We start from the raw sequence: 17,698 nt of genomic DNA, 5'->3' as shown, positions 1-17,698 counted from the left end.
TCTTAAGGCTCAAGCTGCACACTACCTGTTTGACGATATTTCTCGGAGAAAGCTGGGTTTTTGAATTGCACAGAGGTTTGAGTAGATTTTGATTGGTTTTCACTAAGTGGATTTTCATTTGCTTAAGCACTACTTTATGTTATGCTTCATCAATACTCAATTTTGGTTTTGATCCTATTGGCATACATTCATTTACTTCCTTTTTTTTAATTTTTTTAATAATCTCTGGATTATAATTTAGACAGGTAGCATTTTATTGAGATCAATCGCCAAAAGTTTCTATTTTATTCAAAGGTTGAGAATTTTTCTAAATATCATTTAGTCATGATTAATTTTGGCAATAAGAGTAGTGACATTTATTCATTTTCCGAAACAGTAAAAATAGAATATTGCTAATAGAGGCTTGTTTGTGTTGCATCATGAGTAGTGACATCTAAAATTCCATATTCTCAGTTCTTACAAGAACATTAGAATTTGTAGCTCAACTTTTGAAATGGCTCTTGTAAAAGTTCCCTCGTTCCTTATTAGAGTTTTAAGGGAATGTTGAGACGGTATTTCTTACTTCAAATCAAGGAGACATGCTCCTGGTGATTGCAATGATGCCACTCCTTTTGCAATGTGGGCGTAAATTTGTTAGTTCACTTTTAAACGATTTGTTGTGATTCACATTTCTAGGCAGATGGCTATGGTCTCTATAATTTCTGGTTGCAGTCACGAGAGTTTGTGAGTATGGATACCATGGGCGAGAATGAAATACTTAGGACTGGATCAATCCCAATGCACCGATACCATTTTGAGCAATAACTTTGTTTTGAATAACATACCATCATTAATAAAGACCAATAGAGAAGTAACTCCTGAAGCATAACTTACTGTTTTGTTATACTGAAAAGTACCAAAATGGTTGCAGCATGCCCCCAAGGAAAACAGAAAAGAAGATCATCTATGACAACATCTTCTAGTCTCACTCCTCATACGTCAGATTCGATAAATCAAGCTGGGAGGGACGATGCCTTGCATGATAACAATGTAGACTTTGAGAAACCAACAAACAAGAAAGCCGAAAAGACAAAACGAAAGAGAAAAGAGAGTTCCTATGAAGATGTTGTGGTATTCTTGAGGAAGAAAATGGAAATTCTTGAGGAAGTGCGTGTTCAAGGAAAAGAGATAATTCGTATTGAGGAGGAAAAAATGAATATGAAAAGGGAAAAGTTTCGCTTGGACCAGTTGGACCATGAACGTATACTTCGTATTGAGGAGGAGAAAATGAATATGGAAAGAGAAAAGCTTCGATTGCAACGATTGGATCGGGATGAGAGAATAATGAAGATTGATACAAGTGGAATGTCGCAAATACAACAAAAATATTGGGGTCAACGCCAAATGGATATCCTTGAGAAGCTAGAGTCAAGCAACTAGTCACCATTTTTTGTTGTTTGCATGTTACTTTATTTTGATAGTAGCTTCTTCAGGCCTTCGATCATTGTTTATTTTGCTACATTTTCACCCCTATAAAATGAGTTTTTTGGATTCTAATGTGATGATGGCTATGAATGAACTCTATAAGCTAATCTGTATGCTGTAGTAATCTTTTGAAGGGAAGATAAACCAAGTCTTCTAGCATTATCTTTTCTTTGGACGATGAATACAGAAAAAATGGGAACGCCTTATCAAAAGCCTCATTCGAAAATACTCTAGGAGGATAAACTAGTGATTTAGCAAGATTGTCAAGAACAAGTTTGTGGCCTTGCAAATGATTACGTCTAATGCATTTACGATGTTGGGTAAGTAGCACAACAATGTGATGTTGATATTTCTTCTTCCATAGGGCCAATAATTATCTCTAACTCACTATCAGAGTCATTAAGAAGCATTTTGCGGGAAAAAAAAATAAAAATAGCGAGTTCTAAAAGGAAATAAGAGAAAAAAAAAAAAAAATTGAATTGAAAAAAAAACTTGGGTTGAGGTGAATGAAAATTTGAGAGGAAATAATCTTATTTATATTTGAAGCATATGAACTCTGGAAAAGACTAATATTTTTTTAAAAATGATTGTTAGGAAAAGGCGAAATTTTAAAAATATGACCATTTGAAAAGGGTGAAGATAAATAGCACGCCGGCAAATCTTTTTTTTTTTTTTATTAAAATATTTTTTAAAAAAATTTTGATGTCTTGGCGTTCTGAGCACTCGCGTGCTCTGAATCATGGCTCATTTGAAAAATATTGTGTTAGGAAAAGTCAAATATTTTAAAATCTGACCGGTGAGAAAGGGGCAGTTTTAAAAATATGACCGTTAAGAAAAATACAGATTTTGGAGAGAGAATAACAAATATATTAAAATTGAATAGTAAAAGTTGATAGCAAAAATAGACCAGATGGTTTGAAAAAGTCGATAGTGAATTTTTTTCTTCTTCAAGTACATGGCTTAAACTGTGATGTAGATTTTCAAATCTTAATTAACTGTTTGGATCAAAGAGTAATGCTAAAAGGAGAACGAGGTCTCTAAAGGTTCTGCTGTTTTTATTTTTTTTTCGTTGCTATTTGAATTTAATATAGCATCTTAATTAATTAGAGCATACATGATTTTACATCCAGATTTTTATTCTCTTTGAAGTAATTTTGTTTTGGAAAGAAAATGCATTCAAATTCTAATTTTATGTGGAAGGAAGCAAAATGAAAGAAAATTAAGGGTCACGCCATGTGAACATAAATTCCGAATATATAATGTGGACTTAAAAAAAAAAAAAAAAAAAACGGGAATAATTTGATGTTGGATCTATCCGTAGTTTGTACAATAATAAAATAATTTATTTAAAAAAAAATAGTTTAATTTTTTTTTTTTTTTTGATAGATAGTTTAATTATTCCTAATAATATATCAAGCTCACAACAAATAATAAGAATTTAAACTTGTTTATAGACCTTTCATGCATTTCAGCACAATAAAATAGATGTGTGATTTTTAACACTACTCATTGAAGAAAATAAACATATTGTTTAAAAGAGTAATGCTAGAAAGTCCTGAGATATTAAGTGTCATAACTAATCTTTGAATTAGTCATGGTTAAAAAAATAAAATAAAATAAAACTCTTGAAATTGGTTGAAACTATCGGTTGGTGAAATAATTGTAAAATAAAAAAACTATAGTCTTAGAGCATTACTCTTATTCGAATATGTAACCAAATTTCACACTTACTTCCTGCAAACTATTCCATTTCCACTTGTGGCTCCACCGGTGCAATCTAGCATGCTATATTCCATCACCAATGAGTCCTTTTGGTTCGAAATTCCGGCCGGAGAGAAAACACAAGATCTGCAATCCGATGAGAGAAGTGATGTGGTTCTGTACCTATCCTCACCTCCGACGACCGGCATTGCCACCCCTGGCTTTGCCGGATTCTGGAAATCCGGCTGGTAAGACCTCCCAAGCACTCCTTCAACTTTGGAGGATAGGCCGTAGAATCTGAACTGAACCTCCAAGTGAGTAAAACAATCATCTGAAGGAATCTTGTAGTTGTGGATTCTGTCGTCTTCCTTTGTCACCGGCACAACATTGACTGATATCTCTGCCACCTCCGGGAGAATGACGATGACACTGTTCTTGTCCGATGTTCTCTCCACTCTGACATCGTTTTCAGGGCTTCTCCATACGGAGAGATGGCCTTGTGGTATGGTTATCTCATTCCCATTGTAAGAGAATTTCAAATAGTCAACTTCGTCGTCCCATGTCGCCGACGTGGCGGCCTCGAGTGAGAAAGTGTTGGAGTCAAAGAGAACGCCGAGGGCTTGAATCCATGTATAGTCTCTGGTTCGGCCGGCTGGGCGGAGGCCAATGAAGCGGGCGTTGATTTGGAGGTTGAGATCGGAAACTAAGGTGAAATGCTCGTTGCTCTTGCCGTGGAAGTAGAAAACGATGCCGTCTCCACCAATGAAGCGGGGATCATAGCATCCTGCTCCGGGGGCATTGCAGTTTGGTTTGCGTCCTATGTTAATCATAAAAGAAAAATTGAGTAATAATTTTATCCGGGAAAACTTCACTTTAGACCATCAACTATTGTGCGTTTTGAGAACACTCCCTAAATTTTAAAAACTCTCAATTTACAATTTAAACTATGAATTTTTAATTTTAATCAATTTACCATCTCTGTCAGATTTTAAACGTTAAAAAAAGTAAAATAACAATGTTTATACCCTAACTTTTTTTATAAAATTTCAAATTTAATTTACCTTTCATTTCAAATTAAAAATTAAAAAAAAATCAAAAGGTAATTATTTGGTCTTTTTAGGCATTTTCGGTAGAAGTTAACGGTTAAAACTAACGGATGGAGTCAATTGATTGAAATTGAAAGTTTAGAGGTGTAAATTGAGAGTTTTTAAATTTTGTGATGGTGTTCTCAAAACGCGAGAAAATTTAGAGATATAAAGTGAAATTTTTCCTTTTATCTTTTATTTGATTTCAAAGAAAGGAAAAATTGTGAGTAATAATTTTATATTTTATTTGGTTTCAAAATATGAGGGATTGAGGGTAAAACTTTTTTTTAGTGTTTGGATCGTATCTGGATCCACCCAACACATGCTATTTATTAAACAGGTCATGTGCTTGTAAGGATTAAAGAGTATAGCCTATTTAACTAAATAGGTCTTGTTAGAGTTGCCTATTAACAAGTTGACGGGTCGATCGACCTGAACCCGACACACCAATCCATAATTGCTAATTACTACTTAAAAGAAGGACAATGAGTATATAATTAACCTGATAAATATGTAGTGAAATACGATGATGGTCTTACTCTTGCACTGTGCTTTGCATATGGGTGAATCACAGTTGATATAGCAAACTTTAGCTTTGGGGTCTTTTGGTGATGTTGTTGTTGGGCATTCAGCTGGGCACTCCATCTTTTTGAGAAAGCATGGGCTCCTTCTGCTGAGACAGGTCTTTGTTTCTCCGTAGGTTTGTACAGCAGCAGATACAAAGAGAAGCAGAATGATGAATAAGCCATTCCTGCCTGACATCATCTCCATAGCTCTCATCTTCTTCAATGCCAGAACAATGTAGGGATTGATGGTGTTGTACAACTCATCATCCTCTCTTCTTATAGAATTTAACAAGTGGGATGTTGTTGGAATTATCTTAATAATATTAAGTATTGTTATAAATTAAGATTATTAAAATCAATAATAAATTATATATTTTGGGCTTTGTTAGTTTTTACCGAAAGTTGTGAGATGTATTAAATGAAAGAAAAGGGAAACATTTGTTAATGCAAATTCACTCCTCGAGATTGATTTGAAGCGATACCACGTGCACTTGTACGATTAGCATGAAGTATGGGAGAAAGGAGGAACAAGAGTAGACTCGTTGAGTTTTTGAACGGCTGTGATTGTATGATCTGACGATCAAATAATATAGATCGTAAGAGTAAATCAAGTGCAATCTAATGATTAAGATTAGTTATTAATGGTACAATTTAACGGTCAGAATTAGATGACATTATTAATGGTGTCCGTTAATTCATAATTGACAAGAATGATGCTGTTTTAGCACCCCTTCAAAACGTACAGTACACGAAAATACCAAATCTTAAACTAATCTCTTCAACAATTCGACCCACCGACAAAATCCTCTATTCCCCCGTTCAAGAGAATCAAACGCCACCGCCTCCCCCCTCCTCCGCCGAGCAATAACCCCCGTTCCTCCGCTGAATGCCATTGGCCCTGATGCTCCAGCACCGCCGACCGACTTTCACATTTCTAAAGAGAGAAATTAGACAAAGAAAAAGCAAGAAATTTAGGACTCACGAGTACTGTTAATTAGTTTTGGTATTTTATATTGATGTGCCTATTTTCTATTAGAGGGCACAAAAGCCCTGATTTATATCGTAATCTGTGTAATTTTTTTTTAAAAAAAATAAAAAAATAAAAAAGGAAATAGTTACAGAAAATGATTATTTCTATTCCTGATCTGAAAGGAAGAAATGAAGGATCCTAAAAACGAAAAAGATGTGGGCTCCCAAACAATAGACCCAAAACAAATTAAAACAATGCAAAAATAATTATAAAAGATAGGAAATAAGTCAAACAAGTTACTCGGTCCTCTTAAGAGGCTGCATAAGTCGGTTACAGAAGCAAAATGAACAAAGATAAAGACTTCATTATATCTAGAAAATGAATTTGCTGAACTAATATTACACACCAATTACACAGATTTAATGGGGACAAATTAATATCATCTAAAGGAAACCAACCTTGCGATGCGGCTTGAAGTATTCTGATATCTATTTGTTTTTAGGGCAACACGTATCTTCTCCTCCAAGAAATCTCTTTTTTTTTTTTTTTTTTTAATTTTTTAGCTCAAGTTGGAGTGGGGAACATGGGCCAAGTTGCATATTTAAATGCTTTGCGGGAATTTACATCTTGGTCAATGCTTTGTGGGCGGCTTCTTTTCTGATATAAGAACTCTGCAACTCGCAGGACGACTTTCAATGGTAGAAATTAAAGGCTTCAATTCCTTTGGTTGCTGGAATATTCGCAATCTGAGATGTTTAAGGTTATAATTTCGTGTCTGTAGTGTTGTTCTTGGGCTTGCCGGCCGAGTAAGGCAACACATATATATAAGTTATAAGACATTCTAGTACTTTAATTTGATTAGTTTGCGTTTGACAACTTAATTGGACAGATGTACACTGATTGATGAATTCTATATCTCGTTGATCAATGATGTATATATATATATGCTTCTCAATATTTTAAAATAAGTTCATATATGTAACTAGCTAGCAAAACTTGTAAGTATGCGTTGGGTAAGTCAATACAAAATATGGGCAAATTATTAACACCAATAATTTCTCTTTATATTATTCTTCAATCGTCTCTTCTCTTTCTACCATGGATGAAAAAAAAGAAAAAAGAAAAAGAACAAAAAGAAAAGGAGGGGCGTTGGAAGGGGGTTTAATTTCTATTTCTTTCCCTTTTTTTTTTTATTCTTCGCATGATCAGCTACTGTCCGAATCCTCGCAGGTTTGGATTCTGTACATGCACCAACCAAGATACATTTGTTTACTAGTTAGGACGTAATAAAACTATACACTTAAGTGAATTTAGCCTATTTAGGAAACATATAAGTTCTTGAATTCCTATGTTTAAGATTGGTTAAAAGAAAATTGTCTCCTTGCATGCTGGCAAGGTTGAATTAATATCAAGGTTATGATAATTTTCCGTCTTCAAGACTAGATCCATTGATCAGATCTCGCTCTAAAGCTTCTTATATATGCCTTTTCTCGCTGCTATTTTGACTTTAATATATATGTTATCTCTAAGAGAAATGATACATTTCCTCCTAGTGTTCTCCTGATCCTACGTGAATATTGTTTTCTAAAAAAAAAATATGAGCTGAGGGACTAATGAAATAAGTTTTTTTTTTCTTTTGTTTTTCTAGAAAATAATATCCATGCACGTAACATCATAAGAACATCAAGACATCTAGCATTTCTTTATCTCTATGTAGCTTCTTAATAAGCACACATGAATTTTCATTCTTTTTGAAGTAATTTTATTCTGAAAGAAAATGCATTCAAATTACTTTGAAGACTGCATACTTTTACATGGAAGGAAGCAAACAAAAGAAAAAGGTCACACACACTCATAACGTGTGACCATAAATTCAAAATAATGCGTCAAAATAAATCGAAAAGAATAATGCTATTTAATAGACTGTAATGCAACTTAGATGATTTTTACTATCACAATAGTTGTAAAACAATCTACTAAATTGAGAGAGCTAAAAACCTCGCCACTCATGCAATTGAAGAAACATAAACCTTAATTTTATTGTTTAAAGATGCGCCAAATTTTGAGACTCATTTCCTGCAAACGATTCCATTTCCATCGGTAGCTCCACCGGTGCAGTCTAGCATGCCATGCTGCATCACCGACGAGTCCTCCGACTCCTCCTGGTCCGAAACTTCAGCCGGAGAGAAAACACAAGATTTGCAATCCGATGAGAGAAGTGATGTGGTTCTGTACTTGTCCTCACCTCCGACGACCGGCATTGCCACCCCTGGCTTCGCCGGATTCTCGAAATCCGGCTTGTAAGTCCGCCCAAGCACTCCTTCAACTTTGGAGGACAGGCCGTAGAATCTGAACTGAACCTCCAAGTGAGCAAAGCAGTCGTCTGAAGGAATCTGGTAGTTGTGGATTCTGTCATCTTCCTTTGTTACAGGCACGACATTGACTAATATCTCCGCCACCTCCGGGAAAATGACAGTGACGCTATTCTTTTCTGATGTTCTCTCCACTCTGACGTCATTTTCAGGGCTTCTCCATACAGAGAGATGGCCTTGTGGTACGGTAAACTCATTCCCATTGTAAGAGAATTTCAAATGGTCAACTTCGTCATCCCATGTCGCCGCCGTGGTGGCCTCGAGGGAGAAAGTGTTGGAGTCAAAGAGAACGCCGAGGGCTTGAATCCATGTGTAGTCTCTGGTTCGGCCGGCCGGGCGGAGGCCAATGAAGCGGGCGTTGATTTGGAGGTTGAGATCGGAAACTAGGGTGAAATGCTCGTTGCTCTTGCCGTGGAAGTAGAAAACGACGCCGTCTCCGCCAATGAAGCGGGGATCTTGGCATCCTGCTCCGGGAGCATTGCAGTTTGGTTTGCGTTCTATATAAAATTTGTGATGATTAATTTAAATAAATATGAATTAATTGAAGTGAAAAATGATATGATGATGATATTATTAATTACGTACTTTTGCACTCTGCTTTGCATATGGGTGAATAACAGTTGATGTAGCAAACTTTAGCTTTGGGGTCTTTTGGATATGATGTTGGGCATTCAGCTGGGCACTTCATCTTCTTGTAAAAGCATGGGCTCCTTCGAGTGGGACAGTTCTTTGTTTCTACTTTGATTTTTTCTGTTTTGGCATGTGCAGCACTAGATACAAAGAGTAGCACAATGATCACGAATAACCCATTCCACCTCATCTCCATCACTCTGCTGATCTTCAATGCAAGGATTGCTAGCTAGCAGTCTAGTACTGTAGTAGTGTAGCACTAGTGATTGATCCTCCTCTCTTCTCTTTGGCTCTTCTTATAGATTTCAACAGGTGGGATTTCTATTGTTTGATCTCAAGTTGTAGGGGCCGGGAATATGGGCTATGTGATCAGATGCTTCAAATAAATGCTGTACGGAATTTAAAATCTGAGTCAATGCTTAATTAATGCTTTGGGGCTTCAAAATCTGATCTAAAACTCGATCCACGACCAAGCAGTTTGACTTTCAGTGGTGTTTAAGCGCGTATGACATTTTTGTTTAGACTTTTAGCTAGAGAGCTGAAAAGCATGCCATACGTGCGCGCACGCACGCACGCACGCAAACACCGGCACATACACCGATGGCAATGGCATTTCTGCATATATGGAAACCCACTAATTACTTTGCTTGCATTAATATAATATAAATGAATACAAGTCAATGGGAATAATAATGTGCTTCACGGGTTTGTGAGAATATATAGAATATTTATTATAATTGTTTCTCAGTAATCAAATATTTGAGATTTGGCTATCTTTTTTAGTAGATTATGGAATACGTACAATTCTTAATTAAGATGTAATCTTGTGACAGTACTTTCTATAAACACCCGAAAATTTTGTGTGTGTGTGTGTGTTTTTTTTAAATTCTTTTTTAACTTGAGTTTTTCGTAAACTAAAAAGGATGTTCTTGCTCGAGATTGCGTAGTGTCGTCAGTGCATGAATGAATGTACTGCAAAAGAAGCAGAATGTGGGAGAGTTGTGGGAAAATGTTGGTCTTGGACGTGGAACAAGGCTTGTTGATAAAGCTGGGTTCATCGCACGTAGGGTTTGAGGTAATTATTATTATTATTATTATTATTTTCTAATGAAAGCGGGAGAGGGGAGGGTTTGAGGTAATTAATTTGCCCCATAAAGCAAGTAAAATCAATCCTCTAGCTCGCAAGAAAGTTGGCCAATGTAATATATATATATATATATATAAGCCATTGGTGCCATGTAGGGGTACCGCGGTGGAACTAAACTTTTAGATAAGGGGGATGAAGAAAAAAACAATTAAATTTAGAAGAGTTATCTCATAAAAACATATATTTTGGGGGCATTTTTAAATTTTCTAGAAGGTTAATGAGTGCTTTAGAATGGTGAATCAGAGAGGCGTGTAGATTCAAGCTAAGGAGAAAAAAAAATTGCAAATGAGAGAAGGAAGAGAGTGGTGAGAGTTTTAATTTTTTTTAAGCTCCGTTTGCTTTGTGTTCCAGTGTTTTACTAGAAGTGTGGTTGTAATTAAGTTTGAGAAAGTAGATTAGTAGCTCTCCATATGATTATATTAGGCATAATTATTGGGCCGCTACAAAAGATCTTGGACCTCTCAAATATTTTTGGGATTAATTTAGAAGTAGACACATCAGCCAAGGATTTGTTCCTTAACACAATTATATTGAAGATTTCATTGTCTTGGTTGTATTACAAAAGTATACTCATGTAATAGCACGTCAGTGGTATAGAAAGAAAAAAAAAAAGAAAAAAAAAAGGGGTAAAATGTTGTATTTCCAATCAGTCAATTGCAGTCTATAAAGAGGTGCATGTCTAGAGCTGAAAGTGACAATTCCCGCCACAAAAATAAATAAATAAAAAACAAAACTGCATTAGAAAAAAAAAAAATTGAAGGGTATTTTCTGTTCTTCATAAAGAAAGAGGGAATAAAATTAAAAGAAAATTTTTGAGGGGTGACAAAAACATTATTTTGGGGGGACAAATTTATAAAAATAACATATTTTAAGAGAAAATATGAAACTTTTGGAGGGACATTCAACCTCCCACCCATCCAAGTGGGTCTGCCCGCCCCTAATTGGCCCCCCACTCGTTGAGGTTGTTGGACTACCCCTGATACCATTAGGGGTGGTCACGTTTACTCCTTATGTGCCATCAAGTGTGGTTGAGATTACCCATGAGCCATGAGGGTTGGTTGTGGCCACTATCGATTGGTATTGGGGGTGGTCGCACCACCCCGATGCAGCACTTTTTGTTTTTTCTTTTTCTACTTCTAAAAAAAAATATCTTTTTTTTTTAAAAAAAAAAAAAATTTTGGTTAACTTTAAAGGTAGAGGAAACTTCACTTGTACCCTTTAGTATCGTTGGATCCTAAGGTCTCCTCTTTGGCGGGGTTTTCTTCTAGGCGGACGTTTGTGGATGTGTTACGAATGGCGTTAGGTGTTGAGGTGAAGTGTTTGTCCTTGTGCCTTCTCAACGTGTTCCAGGTCTTGGTCGGCCTTGTGAAAGGAAGCAGCAGAGATGAGCCGTGTATAGCGGTGGGCTACTATGATTTGGAGAAGCCGGCGACCTTGGACCAGCAGATCTTGCCGAAGAAGAAGAAGAAGAATGGTGTTTCGCTGGCGGCGGCAGTATCAACGTTGAGGAGGAAAAAGATGAAGGGTTTTTTTTGTCAATTGCTGGGTGAAGAAGTTCCTAGGGTTTTTTTTCGTGTGGAACTGTTTACTGGATCTGCTGTATGGTATGCAATTGAAGCCCAAAGCCGATGGTAAAGCGGCACAGTGTTGATATTTTGGGGGAGCCGGGTTTGGATAGTGTTGTGGATCCGGTTTTGGATCCTATTTCCGATCCTGGCATGGGTCATGTTTCGGATCCGGAAATCGGCCCAGACCTGGGTTCGGGTCCATATTCGGTCCTGAATCCCATCTGTGTCTTTCTTCGGATCCATATTTATTGTGGGTGGGTTCTCCACACAACATTGTTGAAGATACAGATGAGGGGCTGGTTTTGGGTACTATAGCGGGTCGTGGGGTTGTCTATCCGGAGTTGACGTTGTCGAACTTGAAAATTTATAAAAATACAAACTAAAAACAACAGAAAAAAACCAGACCAACGACTAACCATGGGTCACCACTCACTAGACCCATCCACAATTGGTCATGTGTTAGTCCAAACCCAAGGCGTGGCCTTGGCAAGTGTCCACTTTGTTTTTGGTTTTTAAGAGGAATCAGTTAGTACAATATAAGAGGGTAAAATGGTCTTTTCAATTTTAAGACTATTTTACCCACTTGTTTTGCCTATCCAGTTCTTCTCAATTTTCTTTAAAATAGAGAACATCATTTTCACCCCCCACATATCGATACCGGTAGGTCTAAAGACCTATATGACAAGGCATACTTCTTAGGACGTTCAACGAAACGTTTTGATTTGACTGCGTAATACGACCGTCGTTTTATACCTCCAAAAAGAAGAAAATTGTACATTGTGTTTGAGTACATCATTTGAAAGTAAAAGGGATTGGCGGTGGAACGAAGAGCAGCCAAATAGCCCCAGCCCTCTGGGAGTCGGGGGTTGGCCTCCGGGAGTCTAGGGTTGTCGGTGGTGGACTACTTCGGCAACTCATCTTCCTTATCCTCAGCTAGAAGGTAAAAATATTTAATTTGGGTTGGCTCTACTATTTGGTCCGCTTTCTTTTGTGTGGCAAATGAATCTACTTTTTTTGGGTGGTTGCTCCTCCACTTGTTTCTACTCTTAGCAAAAACATTGTTAGAGTAATTAATTATTCCAATTGATTGATTATGTACACCAGTTAATAACGTTTGAGTTTTATGAATTCTCTTTGTTTCTTTCTTCAGTTAAATATTGTTTAGCTGAGAACAAAATTAGCATGAAATGCGTGTACTAGTTATCTACTCTAATCCGACTGGCAAAACCCACTGCGAGATAAATTTGTTGCGCCAATTTTCCCAGTTGGGTATGCTCTTTCAACAACTATCATTGCTATTTGTAATGTAAAAATCAGTGATTCCCATAAAAATGGTAGCTTTTTAAAATCGTATGACCCCTAAGGTTGACTTACTACATTGTTTTTCTTGTTAGTACTTTGGCGTGCTATTTTCATAGTGAGGAAAAAAATCGCTCATAATCTTCATGCCATACAAAACTATAATGATTAATTATTTTATAGGAGAAACTTCACTTTGACCCTCTAAACTTTCACCCGATTTTACAACTCTCCCTGAACTTTCAAATCTTTCATTTTGGACCCCTAAATTTTCAATTACTCTAAATTGGAACCCTTTCGGTTAATTTTAGCCATTAAAAAATACAAAAAAAAAAAAAAAAAGACCAAAATGTCCTTGATTTTCATTTTTTTAAAAAATAAAACAACGTTTTGGAAGTTGAAATTTTATGCAAAAGTCAAGAGTATAAACGTCATGTAACGTTTAAAATCTGACAGAGGGGTCTACATTGAGAGTAATTGAAAGTTCAGGAGTCTAAAATGAGAGATTTGAAATTTCATTGGGGGTTTGTAAAATCGAATGAAAATTCAAGGGGTCAAAGTGAAGTTTTCCCTATTTTATACCATTCAATGTTACTTATAGTGGTGTTTTTTTAACATTGTCCACTGTCCAGTATGCCTTTTGCAATTCCCCAACCCTCATACGTTATAGAATTTCTTGTGCTTACGGTGCCTTCAACTTGAACTGCATCAATGGTTGCCATAACTTTGCAAAATATTCATTTTTTTTTAATAGTAATTGTTGTATATATCAAAATGCCAAGGTGGCCCAACCTTAATACACAAGAAGCATATAAAGAGAGCGCCTAGAGATACCCATAAAAGCCCTAAGCTCCCAAGGAGCACCTACAAGAGACCCACAAAGAACCACCCAACAAACACCCACAAGAAACACCCTACACAAAGGCTAACCCACATAACCCAACAACCCCACAGAATCACCCCATATCGCTAACCCTACTCAAGCCACCGCCCTTAGCCTCAAAGTTAACGAAGCATTCCAAATTCTTGAGCTCCCTCTTTCCCTTGACCTTTGGAGCATAAAAGTCTTGAGCTCCCTCCTCTTCGATGGCAATCAAAAGACTTTCCTCATTCCCTCCACAAGATTTCATTGCGAACTTCGTCTCGCCCTTCACCCCAGTAGCACCTTTTTCTTATGCAGTTGTTTAGCTTCTTTTTCCTTTGCTCTCCGCGAATACCCTAGAGTAAACTTGGAAACAGAGGATTGTTTATCTATCAAAACTTTGGCAGGTGCAGGAATTATAGGAGCATCCTCTAATATTGGAGGAAAAGAGAATTGTTTCAGCGTAAAAGCCTCGCCGGAGAAACAGAAACTGCCGCAGAAATCGCCGGAGGAAAAGAGAATTGTTTCATAGGAACAGTATCCACCACTGGAGGAATAGTAGCCTCACCCTCATTCTGTGCCAAAGCCTCGCCGAAGAAACAGAAACTGCCACAAGAGTCACCGAAGAAGATTTCCGACCAAAATCCATAGTCACCAAGCTCGGGGAACTTGCCGAACAAACCATCGCTTGCGTTAGCACCGCTGTAAGGGCTTTGGGGACATCACTAGCGAGAGTAGGGACCGACACAGCTAGCATCGGCTCTGTAGTCGGAGTCTCAGGCACGTCGGAGGACCCACTGGAGACCTCCTGCACATCTAAAAACGAAGGACACTCCACGCTTGTTGGGGATGACACCTGCGAGACCAAATCCAATCAAATTTGGTTCCAGATCCATATCTAAACCCGGATCCATACTCAATACCGGATCCATGCCTGAAACCGGATCCATACCCAAAACCGGATTCATACCCGAAACAGGATCCATATCCAAACTCGGATCCAGATCCAGATCCACACCCATGGCCTCCATACCATTGACGTTATGCCAATTTCCAGTGGGCTTCACCTGCTTACCTTCCAGCAGGCTTGCACGCAACCCATCAAGGATTTGGACCCATTGCACATAAGAAAACCCTAGATACTTCTTTACCCACCAATTGACAAAAAAGCCCTTCATCTTCTTCCTTCTCAACCTCGCTGTAGCGGCCGCTAATGAGTCACCAGTCTTCTTCCTCTTCGGCAATCTCTGTGGGATTATCGACACTGGCATCTCCAACTCGGCAATCTCTATGGGACAAAAAAGCCCTTCATCTTCTTCCTTCTCAACCTCGCTGTAGCGGCCGCCAATGAGTCACTAGTCTTCTTCCTCTTCGGCAATCTCTATGGGATTATCGACACTGGCATCTCCAACTCATAGCAGTCCACCGCTATACGCGTCTCAACACCACCGTTACCCTTCCCAAAGCCATCCGAATAAGGTAGTACATCGAGGAGGCAAGAGGACAGGAGCTTCGGAGTTGTCCTCACCTCTACGCTTGACGCCGCACGTATCACATTCGCAAACGACCTCCTAGTAAACAAACCCACCGAATAGGGTGCCATAGGAGCCTCAGAATCTAACCCTTTCTCTTTTGTTGCAATCAACGGACGCAACTCACTTGCAAACCGCTGCCATCCTCGCTCATTTCGGCCTTCTGGGATCCATATGACACCTTTGCGTCCACCTTCAACATAGATGCCCACATGCAAGAACCTTCCCACCCCCTCCGTGAACCATCAGTGCCTTCCCGTCCTCCCGGTAAGCCTTGGTGAACTCTTCCTTCGCCGGAGACAAACACGCAAGGGTGGATATCAGTATAGCCATGCAGGGGCTGGCGCCATGCATAAGTTTTTTCAAAAAAAAAAATTTCAATTTATTTTTTGAAAATTTAGCCCAACCAATTTTTTTTTTAAAAGCCCAGCCTCTCTAAAATGTAGCCCAGCCTATTCTTAAATTTTTTTTTTGGCCCAGTAAAAAACCATTGTCATAGCGTGAAGGTCTAAAAAATAAAAAAAATAAAAAAATAAAAAAATAAAAAAAGGTTACGATTTCAAATTTTTCATTTTTTCCCCCAAATCCCCAAAACGTTTCCCTCTCCTCCTCTCCCACGTTGCTCCCTCCCTCCCCTCATCTTCAGCCGCCGCCAACCTCCAAGCACTGCCGCCACCGAACGCCACCGCCACCACGGTTAAGCCGACCATCCAAAACCGGTCACGTCACCTGCCGAAATCCGGCCGACCTCTACCCCGCCGTCACAACGACCGGCGACACCCACCATCCAAAAACCGGCAAGTCACCAGCTCGAAAATCCGGCCAAACGCCACCACCGGTAATTTTTCGCCCTTATTATCTGGTTTTTCTCTTGTTTTGGGGAATAGAATCCTGGTTATCTTGCTGATTATGCTGATTATCTTGCTGATTTCGGATAGCAACAGAGGCTTTCTTCTTGCAGTTTTTTGTTTTTATTTGTTCCTAGTTTAACACATTTCATAAATTTCTTATCTTTATATTGTTGAAATCTCTAGTTTCTCTTTGAGTTTTTGTTCTACCCATTGAATTTCAAGTTTGAAATCATATTGATTTGGGGAATTTTTGATTAGGTCCGATTTTTGGGAGAATTTTAGTAAGAAGCTAAATTCCTAAAATTAACTTAGGGCTTTTGTGTGTAGTGGATTTTTATGCATGATTTAAGCTCTGGGTTGTTACATTAATGGGTTGAAAGCTTCAATTTCAGTATTGTTCATAGTATGGACATAAACCCTAAACCCCAATATGTATAGTATGAATTAAATTAGGGTCCTTGGTATGTGAACACTAGGATTGCTAATTGGATGGGTTAATTACATTCAATTCCTCATTGTATTTAAGTACCAGTGATTAGAAAAAGAAGAAAAAAAATAAAAAGTACCAGTTCATTATAATATTATAATATTATAATATATAAATATAATATATAATAAAACTTATAAAAAATATAAAGAGAACAACAAAATAAAATTTATCATTATATTTTATTATTATATTCACGCTCCTGCATGAATGAATTCCTGGATCCTCCACTGCAGACAAGCCGCCTCCAACGAATCCACCAACCAAGATGATGCTGGATGACTCATACAAATAGCCCCTACGAATCCTTTCCTTTTTTCCTCCAGACGAAAATCAGGATACCCATCCTTCGCTGAAAGGCAGAAAGGTTTAGCTTCAATGTAAAAGTGGCACTCCATAAAAAAAGCTCACCAGTCCCTAGCGAGTGGCGCCAACATGCGCCACCGCTAGGGTGAAAATTCTCGACAAACCTAGTTCGACGAGAAGAGAGAGAGAGCGTTTTAGAGAGGAGTCTGCAAAATATTCATATATTAGTTTCAAATATAATTTGACGAAGTCATTATTCCTACTTAGGACGATATAGAGAGAGATGGGCTGCGTTTTTAGGGCCTCATGCCTTTCGGGAAGTTTGGTGTCTCCTCCTACAATCACTCCACCAGAGAAATGGCCATTTGTCTTTACATGTCTATTGCCACTTAGTCGCAGGCCATCCCTATTCCCATTCCTTGCCAGCACTACCACCATGGCTCGTGTTCATGGGCTGCCTTGTAAAAACCAACAAATTCATAATTTGGAAAAAATCAGAGGAGACCCTTTACCTTTTCATCCTCTGTTCCTTCCTCTGCCGCTGGTTGGTGGCAGCAGTGGTGGCGACAACAACAACAACAATGGTGGTTGGGATAACCCTTTCGATTCTGAAGGTTCTTGGTGGTGGAATGATGATTCTTCTGGTCCTCATAACCCCTTTCTTGTATTCTTGTTATTTTGTTCCTCCATGTTATTCTGCTTCTGCCACTTGCAATTGGCCAAATCTGCTCTTGCAAGAACTACTACTACTACTAGTAGTGCTTCTACATCTCTGGGAGAATCAGAGTCATTGGAGTCATTGTCTGTTTGGGAAGTGAGGGGAGGCAAGTGGACCAAGCTTATTGCTGATTGTTTTAA

The 17,698-nt window shown here is 38.1% G+C and overlaps 4 protein-coding genes across 4 annotated transcripts; 2 read left to right on the top strand and 2 right to left on the bottom strand.

Annotated features, from left to right (window-relative positions):
- Positions 1 to 25: 25 nt before the first annotated feature.
- Positions 26 to 1,623, top strand: LOC132176136 (exocyst complex component SEC3-like). The gene is made up of 2 exons (XM_059588266.1): positions 26 to 75; positions 911 to 1,623. The coding sequence occupies exon 2, from the start codon at positions 946 to 948 to the stop codon at positions 1,417 to 1,419; it is 474 nt and encodes a 157-aa protein (XP_059444249.1). The 5' UTR covers positions 26 to 75; positions 911 to 945; the 3' UTR covers positions 1,420 to 1,623.
- A 1,568-nt stretch (positions 1,624 to 3,191) lies between these two features.
- Positions 3,192 to 5,021, bottom strand: LOC132173394 (uncharacterized). Its single transcript, XM_059584891.1, has 2 exons — positions 4,790 to 5,021; positions 3,192 to 3,982 (listed from the first exon to the last, which is right to left on the bottom strand). Exons 1-2 carry the CDS (start codon positions 5,019 to 5,021, stop codon positions 3,192 to 3,194), a joined length of 1,023 nt encoding a protein of 340 aa, XP_059440874.1.
- A 2,834-nt stretch (positions 5,022 to 7,855) lies between these two features.
- LOC132174496 (uncharacterized) lies at positions 7,856 to 8,984 on the bottom strand. Its single transcript, XM_059586145.1, has 2 exons — positions 8,744 to 8,984; positions 7,856 to 8,655 (listed from the first exon to the last, which is right to left on the bottom strand). The coding sequence occupies exons 1-2, from the start codon at positions 8,982 to 8,984 to the stop codon at positions 7,856 to 7,858; spliced, it is 1,041 nt and encodes a 346-aa protein (XP_059442128.1).
- Positions 8,985 to 15,762: 6,778 nt separating this feature from the next.
- Positions 15,763 to 17,698, top strand: LOC132176065 (protein root UVB sensitive 1, chloroplastic-like; the record flags this gene model as incomplete). Its single annotated transcript, XM_059588180.1, is given in 2 exon segments — positions 15,763 to 16,034; positions 16,771 to 17,698. A coding segment is annotated over 1 exon segment (575 nt), but the record flags the coding sequence as incomplete, so codon positions are not given.

This window comes from Corylus avellana, chromosome ca3, assembly GCF_901000735.1.
Source record: "Corylus avellana chromosome ca3, CavTom2PMs-1.0".
Classification (NCBI taxonomy): Eukaryota; Viridiplantae; Streptophyta; class Magnoliopsida; order Fagales; family Betulaceae; genus Corylus; species Corylus avellana.
Note: the sequence above shows the minus strand (reverse complement) of the source record. Positions and strands in the feature narration are given on the sequence as shown.